Source organism: Polypterus senegalus, chromosome 5 (genome assembly GCF_016835505.1).
Source record: "Polypterus senegalus isolate Bchr_013 chromosome 5, ASM1683550v1, whole genome shotgun sequence".
Lineage (NCBI taxonomy): Eukaryota > Metazoa > Chordata > Cladistia > Polypteriformes > Polypteridae > Polypterus > Polypterus senegalus.
In genome coordinates this window covers 52,955,152-52,966,221 of record NC_053158.1, presented here as the reverse complement: position 1 = coordinate 52,966,221, position 11,070 = coordinate 52,955,152, and the positions used below count along the sequence as shown (strand labels likewise).

The window sequence follows — 11,070 nt, the reverse complement described above, 5'->3', positions numbered from 1 at the left end:
ATAGAAGATCAAATACAAAACAAAGCATTTAACTTGCTACTTTAGTTACGATGGGATTTGAGAAACTAATAAATTAAACAAATTTAAGATGAAGTTTATGATGTTCTACTTTAATGACAAAATAAACTATGTGATTAAAGTGGAAATTTCGAGATTAAAGATGACATTTTGTGCTTTTTTCCCCACTGTGTGCCTATTTTTTTTTTCCTCTCTGTACCCTGATAAGCTTTCATATGACACTCAGCCAGTGGGCTATGACTCGCCTGTTCACGGCGACTTTGATATGTGACAACTTCTTTTTTATTTTGGGCACTGTGCGACTTTGTGGACTTGAGCTTTTGAATTTTTCCAACACTCTGTCACTTGATCAGCTTCCTTTTGTTGTTTATACCACTGTTTAAACCAACAAATAGTACATTTTTCGTTGCCTCCACTTGGTATTCGCTGAAATTCTTATATTTTCCCCCGTGCTTTTCCCATTGTCTTTTCACAGAAGGCTGATCTTAATGGCTATTTATATCGATTTGCATATTCAAAGAGATGTAATTCTGGGAGGAGTTGGGGCAGGACAGCAGGTGCGTGCACGAGCGTTATTTTTCACGCTGACTGGGATTTATGTAGCGGAAGAACGTGGAAGTTGGCGAACACACAGATTCCTGCATCTGGAATTTTTTGTGCGTAAGTACATTTCGGCTTTTGTGCTTACGTCATGTTATAGTGCAAATTCTACACACTGCGTTATGCATGAGGCCCCTGAATACTCTGCAGTTTACCTATCAGACATATATAGGTGTGGAGGATGCTCTGATCTACATGCTCCACAGAGTCTACTCCCACTTGGACAAAACCGGCACCACAGTCAGGATAATGTTCTTTTGATTTTTCCAGTACCTTCAACACCATTCTGCCTCACTGACTAATGAAAATGTGAAATGCTTTAAATCTTGATGTCCCTACAATCTCCTGGATCACAGGCTACCTGACCAGCAGACAGCAGCTTGTGAGATTCAGGGACTGTGTGTCAGAAGCGGTGGTGTGTAATACTGGAGCACTTCAGGGAACTGTCTTGTCAACCTTTTCTGTTAACCCTGTACACAACAGACTTCCAGTACAATATCAGCACTTGCCACTTACAGGAAATGTCAGATGACTCCTCCATCATAGGCTACACTAATAATAGAGACAACTCAGAATACAGGAGGGCTGTGGATGAATTTGTCTTGTGGTGCATGGACAACAACCTGCAACTCGACATCAGCAAGACAAAAGAGCTAGTAATGACCTTTCAATGTGTGAAGGAGCCTCAGACCAGTCATCAGTGAGGAGGAGGAGGACGTTGAAGTGGTGCAGAGCTACAGGAACCTGGGGTTCACAAAAAACAACAAACTGGACTGGTGTGACAACACAGTGGCACTGTACAAAAAGGGCCATAGCAGATTTCTAAGGACACTCAGGTCATTTAATGTGTGCAGCAAACAGCTGGAAATGTTTTATCAGTCCACAGTAGCCAGTGTGTTGTTTATGCTGCAGTCTTTCCTGGGGAAGAAATTTGAGTGCAAAAGAAGCACAATACTGGCTATGGTTACTATATTTCCCAAGCCAAAAATAAGTGTGCACAAAAATTTTTAAAAAGTCAGCAGGTGGGTCCCCCTTGGAGTTTTCTCCATGTCAGAGCAAGGTGAGATGAGGTGGACTGCGGGGTTTCCATTTGTTAATTGTTTCTATAATGTGCATGGCACACTATTTGAGAAGTACTCATCTGTGGCATCTTCCATCACTGTGGGTTCATCTGAGGTTTGTTAAGAACAACACAGTAGGTAAAACTTTAAAAAATTGAGGTGAGCTGAAAAAATGGGTACAATGGGCCGCAGTGTGAAATACCCAGATAAACTGACAGTTTTGTAAAATCTGACAGATGCAAACAAAGAGAACAGATGTGTGGTAACTCTAAGCAGCCCTAACAGTGCACCATGTTTTTAAGACTTACGGTATGCTTTAAAAAAAAGATACATTTGACACCATAGGGTAGTTTCATTTCAGTTTTAAGTATTTTACTGCTATCTTAGAATTATTTTGAGCCAGCTTGGGCACCTACTGGCCCGCATAGTGGGCCTAGACCCCAGCTGTGAACCTTTGCTATGCGGTAAAGCTAGAGAACACCTACGCTGCTTTTGCAGTTCCGCCGCATACCCACTAGATGGCAATGTTTCGATATATATGAGGTGCTGTCTCTAACTAGAGTCAACAGGAAGGAACAGAACTTCGAATGCTACATCTAAATTCAAGATTTCAAAGCTTTAAGTACTGCTGCTTTAAAACTGTTTAAGTGGCAGCTACGGCTACATAAAAATGACGACTGTCCTGCCTCGGATCGAGCAACTGTCTGCAAGGGTGGTCCGAATCCTAGGCTGCAATCCAGGACCTTTTACTCTGCAAGGGACAAACACCTACTTGGTGGGGACTGGCAAAAGGTATACATAACATACATACATAATAATATAATAAGAAAGAAGTTCGGCGGCGGAAACTGTGCTTATGAGGCAACGAGCCTTGGCTGACGTTCTACTTGTATGGAGAGGGGTAGATTCTTACAAAAACACAACTTAATTATATAAGAAAATGAAACAAAATTTCTGCATGTTATGGATGTGACCGGCTTTATGGTCACGTGCGATTTATTCGACGTCGTTTTCGTTAATAAATTACGCGTGATGTTCCCGTCATAAAGTAATTCTGGGTAGCAAGAAACTGTCACAGCGCTAACACAAATTAAATCACGTTTATACACGTGTATATCAAAAACTGTTATTGGCACCTCATGCATTGTCAGATCGCTCTAAGATTTACCGCCTCTATACCTTGCACGTTACTGTATTCTTCGGAAGTGTCGCCACACCGATTTCGATTACGGGGGTGTCACTCCCCCAAAGTAATCTGTGTCAGCCGATGTAAATAAACCGTAATGTAATAATAGAATGTTTCAAATAACAGAAGAGTCTGTTGCGTAAGACGGACATGATGTAAGCGGAAATGGTCGCGACAGCTTTGACCAATGAATGGTTTGAATATGGGAAACGTCAGATTTCAATGTGAAAGGACATTTTGTTTAGCAAAAAGCAAAACAATCGAGAATGGATTCGTCGGACGAACAATTTAACGAAACTAACCCAGTAATCATACGCTAACCCGATCACGGCAAAATGCATGATAAATGAATAACGGTATGCGTTGGCGCAGTCACAGGAAGCGTATGAAACAGGATAGCAGTGTGGAGTGAGTTAATGTGTGATTGACATGTCACGTTACCCTGAAGAAGAGTGAAAAAAGCTTCAGGGCTCAATGAGCACTCGTTAACCTCCACTGCCTAAAAGCTTGTGTTTTCACTCCTCAGCAAGGCACGAAAGAGCGAGATCGGCGGTTTATAATTAGGGTCTGCATGGGCAAAACTCGAGTCACTGCAAACCTCTTATAGTATAGAACAAGGGTTCCTAAACTTTTAAATCTTTTTTTTAATAATAACTGATAGGAAAGCTGGAGTATTCCACATGTTTTATTTACTTTAAACAAGAGTCAGTTATCACAGATTTGATTACAGGTATTACAATTTTTCTGTAGCGAGTCATTCAAAAATATCAGCGACGATAGAAAGCAATTATCTGTGTTAATAGACTACATTAAATATGTGCTTTTTAATAGCAGTTTACAGTGTAGTTAAAACAAAGTACTGATAGCCTTTGTGTGGAATAGTACATAATAATCAGCAAATTACATTTCTTTACAAAATGACCAATACTAGAATAAAATCACTATCAACATTACCCTTTCAAAGCGTAGGCGCTTTTGCTAAGATTTTAAGAAGTGTTTTTTGAATGTTGATTGATGAGTGATGTATGAGAGACTTACTTTTTAGTACACTTTTTAATTTTTAATATAAATGTGGTTTTTAAAAAGTATTTTATATATATATATATTATTTTCAACTTTTTAGTCATGGGTTTATTTTAGTATAATTTTGTAATCAGTATTTGAACACTTATTTCTAACCGTTACTAGCGCCATCTATTGGTGAAATCTTGAACTATTCTTCATATGAAAATTTCATTTCTTAATTAACATTAACTAATTGATCAATTGGTGGAACTGATTGTTGATTCATGCATTGTTATCGGATGTGAATAAGTGTGCAAAATATCAAGTCATTTGGACAATAGGAAGTGGGTTAAATATCGATTACAAGATTTGTACCAGACAACAAACAGGTGAAGTTAATATAAGCGTGGTAAATAAAATAATAATAAAAAACAACTGAAAACAGTACCCCCACCTGGCAATTAATACTATTTAAAACACAATCATTTGTTGAGATTTTATTGAATAACTAGGATCTTGGAAAGAACTGATTATTGTATAACAGGAATATGAAACATGACATTGCTATCACAAAAGGTGCTTCGCTCAGTGGACTCTTTTTATTTCCTTTCAAATGTCTCTCTCACATTAATGTTATAAAAGAAAAAAGTGGACAGAAAATGTCAGTCAGGGGTCTGCTGGAGCCAATCCCAGGACACAAGGCAGGAAACAAACCCTGGGCAGGGCGCCAGCCCACCGCAGGGCACACACACACAGCAAGCACACACTAGAGACAATTTAGGATCGCCAGTCCACCTAACCTGCATGTCTTTAGACTGTGGGAGGAAACCCACGCAGACACGGGGAGAACATGCAAACTCCACGCAGGGAGGACCCGGGAAGTGAACCCGGGTCTCCTGACTGTGAGGCAGCAGCGCCACCACTGCGCCACCATGCTGCCCTGACAGCAAATGTATTGGTAATAAATCATCAATTATCATTTAAAACTGGAAATCAAATCCTGAGGTACAGTATATCTCTGGCAGTGTGAATGCTTAGTGTAAGGTTCAGTAAAGCTGACAGATGTAATTTGATAAAATGAATTTTGAAATTAAAATATAAATGTTCACATACCTTTGCTACATGATAAGGAATAAAGCTGTCAAAATTAATGGATGCAGTTTATTTACTTTGCTTTTTTAAATAACGTTTTTCAAATGAGCTCCACCAATTATAAAACATTATATTTTTCTAACTGAGTTTGGAAATACATCAGCCTATCCCAGTTTTACTTTTAGAATTTTTATTAAAATGAGTTAAAAAGTAGCTAAACTATTCCTAAAAAATGTATGTACTATTTGTTTATATGGGCGATAGGATAAATCTGGATGAAGAATTTGGCAAATAGTTCCATGTGAAATGTTTAATGCTATTGACTGTCATTATGCAAGATGTCTACAGCTTGCCTCATTCTTTTGATATTCTCTGAGGTTATTACAGTTCTTAGGGGACCAAACATGTCCTTCACACTACCAGTAGACAAAGTTAGCAACCCACTTTGAAACTGTTTCTGCTTGCTAATGCTCTTTAAACTTCATGTAATATCTCTTTGGTACATCCGTTACAGGATTAGATTCAATGTATGTTGTAACAGGAAACACGTGATGAAGCATTGACCAGTTGTCCATGGCCACAGAAACTGCTTTTTGTATACAGTGCATCCGGAAAGTATTCACAGCGCATCACTTTTTCCACATTTTGTTATGTTACAGCCTTATTCCAAAATGGATTAAATTCATTTTTTTCCCTCAGAATTCTACACACAACACTTCATAATGACAACGTGAAAAAAATTTACTTGAGGTTTCTGCAAATTTATTAAAAATAAAAAATTGAGAAAGCACATGTACATAAGTATTCGCAGTCTTTGCCATGAAGCTCCAAATTGAGCTCAGGTGCATACTGTTTCCCCTGATCATCCTTGAGATGTTTCTGCAGCTTAGTTTGAGTCCACCTGTGGTAAATTCAGTTGATTGGACATGATTTGGAAAGGCACACTCCTGTCAGAGCACAAACCAAGCATGAAGTCAAAGGAATTGTCTGTAGACCTCCGAGACAGGATTCTCTCGAGGCACAAATCTGGGGAAGGTTACAGAAAAATTTCTGCTGCTTTGAAGGTCCCAATGAGCACAGTGGCCTCCATCATCCGTAAGTGGAAGAAGTTTGAAACCACCAGGACTCTTCCTAGAGCTGGCCAGCCATCTAAACTGAGCGATCGGGGGAGAAAGGCCTTAGTCAGGGAGTTGACCAAGAACCCGATAGTCACTCTGTCAGAGCTCCAGAGGTCCTCTGTGGAGAGAGGAGAACCTTCCAGAAGGACAACCTTCCTCTGCAGCAATCCACCAATCAGACCTGTATGGTAGAGTGGCCAGACGGAAGCCACGTCTTAGTAAAAGGCACATGGCAGCCTGCCTGGAGTTTGCCAAAAGGCACCTGAAGGACTCTCAGACCATGAGAAACAAAATTCTCTGGTCTGATGAGACAAAGATTGAACTCTTTGGTGTGAATTCCAGGCGTCATGTTTGGAGAAAACCAGGCACTGTTCATCACCAGGCCAATACCATCCCTACAGTGAAGCATGGTGGTGGCATAATCGTGCTGTGGGGATGTTTTTCAGCAGCAGGAACTGGGAGACTAGTCAGGATAAAGGGAAAGATGACTGCAACAATGTACAGAGACATCCTGGATGAAAACCTGCTCCAGAGCGCTCTTGACCTCAGACTGGGGTGACGGTTCATCTTTCAGCAGGACAACGACCCTAAGCACACAGCCAAGATATCAAAGGAGTGGCTTCAGGACAACTCTGTGAATGTCCTTGAGTGGCCCAACCAGAGCCCAGACTTGAATCCGATTGAACATCTCTGGAGAGATCTTAAAATGGCTGTGCACCGACGCTTCCCATCCAACTTGATGGAGCTTGAGAGGTGCTGCAAAGAGGAATGGGCGAAACTGGCCAAGGGAAGCTTGTGGCATCATATTCAAAAAGACTTGCGGCTGTAATTGCTGCCAAAAGTGCATCGACAAAGTATTGAGCAAAGGCTGTGAATACTTATGTACATGGGATTTCTCAGTTGTTTTATTTTTAATATATTAGCAAAAACCTCAAGTAAACTTTCTTCATGTTGTCATTATGGGGTGTTGTGTGTAGAATTCCGAGGAAAAAAATGAATTTAATCCATTTTGGAATAAGGCTGTAACATAACAAAATGTGGAAAAAGTGAAGCGCTGTGAATACTTTCCAGATGCACTGTACATCACTGCCTTGGCACTATAAAGACCTCCCATAACCTAACGCACACTCCACGGCTATTCACTCGCCTTTCATAATGCCCTGAAAAACATCATATTTTTGTGCCACATCCGATATTTTAATTTTGACATTTTTGAGAGTCCCTTCACTTTTTAAACTTGGCTGTTACTCCTTCTATACCTTTTTCTTATACGTGACTTTGCAAGTTTACTTGTTACCAGGTTGCGAGAGGGTGAGGTGATGCCGTGGGGAACGTTTTCTCTATGATGCATCAATTCCGTTGTTTGACATACTACCACAATAAATGCTACACTGAAGAGAGGGCGCTGCATCATTTGGCACTGAATTCACACTTGGGTGAACTTGGCTTTCTTTATTGCACAACATTGTGGTGAACCATCACAAAAATCCTCACGACCCAAAGTTTAAGAAACGGTGGTTTTAGGATATAATCAAAACAGAATAACCATCAAGAAATATAATGTGGAGGCCATCTACCATCTCAGACAGCTTAGGAAGTTTGGGGTCTCTTCAAGGATTCTAAAGACTTTCTAACTCTGGCGTTGTGCAAAGTATCCTGACACAGAACATTACATCCTTGTTTGGAAACTGCTGTGTTCAGGACCGTAAAGCCCTACAGTGAGTGATGCATGCAGCGGAACGCTGCTGCAGGTTAGCTCTACCATCTCTGCAGGACATTTACACCAGAAGATGCAGGACCAGAGCTCTCAGGATTATCAAAGACTCATCACATCCAGGCAATAGCCTGTTTCATCTGTTAAAATCCGGTAAAAGGTTTTGTAGCATCCTGGCCAGGACAGAGAGACTCAGAAGGAGTTTCTATCCTCAAGCCATAAAACTGTTAAATCAGAACATGCCATCTCATCCATGACCCTCCACATACTTAGACTGGACTGTAATTGTACCATGCCATCTACCCATACCTTGTTTTGAGAATTGCTCTCTCCTTAATACTATGCACCTGTCTGACATTGGTTTTGCACAATGATCACTGCACTATTGCACTTTAACACTTAATTCTACTATACAGTATTTTGCTTAAGTGTGCTATATTTACTTATGTCCTATTATATTGTTATCGTTCAATCATGGACTTTTTGTTAATCAAGCTGATATTCTTCTAACTTTGCACAGATTTTGATAAGAGGATCAGGATGCATTTCACTGCGTTTTGTCCTGTATAATTATGCATGTGACAAATAAAGAATCTTGAATCTGTCAGAGCTGGATGAGATAACCACTCTTTAATGATCATGATATTCACCACACTGTTGCCTGCCATGCTACACAGAGTTGTCACTCTCCCACCTCCATTGTCCCACATCCATTAGAGGTTATTCATATCCAGTAGCTGTTAGACATCTCTCATCTTCAGTAGTAGTGGTGCTAGTAGTTGTAACAGCAAATGTATGGAGTATAGTGACATTCTTATTTGCATGTTGTCATTCTCAGTGGCCAGTTTAAACAAGAATTGATTGAAATGCATAACTTCATTTTAGTTAATGGAAAACACAGCATCAGCTTGCATCCCTTATTCCCGTTCCTATGCCCTGATTCCCTAAACCATATATATGTTTATCTACTATGTAATAAAACCTTACGGTCTGTATGTTTTGCATCCAGCTCTGCGAGCAGGTCCTCCATCTTACAGGGATAACTTGGGGGTTGGTGGCAGGATTGGCACTCCAGCCACTGTAAAAACCTCACACTGTTGCAGTGTGGTGCTGAGATGTCACCCACTGCACTCAGTTGTGTGGTGGGTACAGCAACGCGCTATCAGCACATGCTCCTAACCTCCTCCTCCTCCTCCTCCTCTTCTTCCTATGTATCCAGTCCCTCAGAACATGGTGGCATGACAAAGTGGGCTTAGAAGATGGTATGGCCTGGTATGGTGTACCATATACTATAACTTTCCTGCAGATATGTTTTGTTTCTGCCTCACTGGAGCCTTGAAAGTTTGGGGAAAAAAGACAATGTTACTAAAGAAATGAAGTAATAGCTGCCAGTGCAGGATTCAGACTGTTACGAAAATGGGATGTGTACACTTTTTCTTGTAGGCACAAGGCTTTTGAAGTTGAAGATTAATAAAAAAAGTTTATGAAGTCCATCTAGTTCTGTAATGAGCATGTCCAAACAATTCTGTAACAAAATATTCTTTTGGCAACCCTTTATATTTTCCATATACGGCACAGTGCAATTCATCTTTATTCTAAGCGGCCAGCTGATCCTCTGCCTTTCAAAGAGCAAGCTTTCTTATTAACAGCTACAACCTTTATACTGAATTAGAACAGACTGATTAACACCAGGAGGTTCTCACAAAGTGGGCCCCATGGCAGTCTGCTGCCATTATCTTGCCTGAAATTCTCCGTATCTGTTTTCTCCACAGCCATATCCACTGCAAAATCATTACAGCCTAGCTTACCATTGTCTTCTAAGCAGCACAAATCTCTATTAAACAGAAGATTAAAAACAATAAATTAGAAAGAAAGGAAAATTTGGAAGCAAGATAGAAGACAACAGCCATGTTTAATTATTTTTTTACTATCCTTGCACTGTTGGTAGCTTGTATTGTTTTTTATTTATATGCAAAAAATTATGTTTATTTAATTATATATGTTTTGTTCTTTGTACGCTATTTGTTTTCTGCAGTCTGTTTATCTGGAAAATCGCATAGTGGCTTTAAATCCAGACCAGAAACCACATCTTTATTATCTATGACATAGTGTTTCTTAGCTGGTATATGTTTAAAGCAATACTCCATGCAAAAAATGATATTTTTTATGTTACCCCATGTGTTTTGCAGTGATAAAAAAATCGTAGTCTCTTTGTTTTCATAGAAAATAGAGACACAAGTTTCAGATGCAAGCCAAAGGTAGCCATTGCTGTTTAGCAACAAACAATATAAAAAACAGCAATTGAAGAAGATCTCACTTTACTCATGTCACATTATCCAGACCTAAATTATCCAGTTGTTTGAACACAACATGCAAAAAATATTGTTAAATATATACTTCTGGAGAAATCAGTGCATATCATAAATTGGAAACACAGTCTACATCTTCCCTTTATTTATTGTTCAAGTGTCCTGTCTTCAGTTCAAAAACTCAGTCCCATGAGAACTGCAATTCCTGTTTATGATGTGCATTGATTTTTTTGGAAGTATTTTTAAAACATATTTCCATTTGCTTTGCATGTTGTGAGCAAATACTAGAGAACTTGCATATTAAATTATGTGATATGAGTAAACATGAGATTTTTTTTCCTCTCATATTTTTCATATCATTTGCCACTGTACAGCATTGCACACCATTGGCTTGTATCATATCAAAAACGTTTTATCTTTGTACTCCAGATAAACATGAAAATAAAACCTTTTCTCAGTCATCATTACAAATCACAAGCGGTAACTAACATGTAAAAAAATATAATTTTTGGATGGCATATTCCTGTTTAAAAAAAAAAATAATATATATATAGCATGGGCGCTTTTGCTAAGATTTTAAGAAGTGTTTTTTGAATGCTGACTGATGAAAAGCGACCAGGCTTTTATTTTATGAGTGATGTATGAGAGACTTATTTTTTACTTTTTAGTACACTTTTTAATTTGATATAAGCGTGATTTTTAAAAAGTGTATATATATACTATATATATATATATATATATATATATATTCAACTTTTAGTCTTGGATTTGTTTTAGTATAATTTTGTAATCGATATTTTAACACTCTGCGATGAGCACCCTGCCTGGGATTTGTTCCTGCCTTGCTTACTGTGTTGGCTGGGGAGATATACTGTACCTCAGGATTTGATTTCCAGTTTTAAATGATAATTCATGATTTATTACCAATAATTTTGCTGTCAGGATGGCACGGTGGCGCTTCCCGGGT

The 11,070-nt window shown here is 39.1% G+C and overlaps 1 protein-coding gene across 1 annotated transcript in view; it reads left to right on the top strand.

Moving 5' to 3' along the window:
• Positions 1–2,228: 2,228 nt before the first annotated feature.
• Positions 2,229–11,070, top strand: part of lactb2 (lactamase, beta 2) — a 29,854-nt gene continuing 21,012 nt past the window's right edge. Inside the window, exon 1 of the mRNA XM_039754637.1 lies at positions 2,229–2,471. Within this exon, the coding sequence (XP_039610571.1) occupies positions 2,350–2,471 (122 nt within the window). The 5' untranslated portion in view covers positions 2,229–2,349. The remainder of the gene's footprint in view (positions 2,472–11,070) is intronic.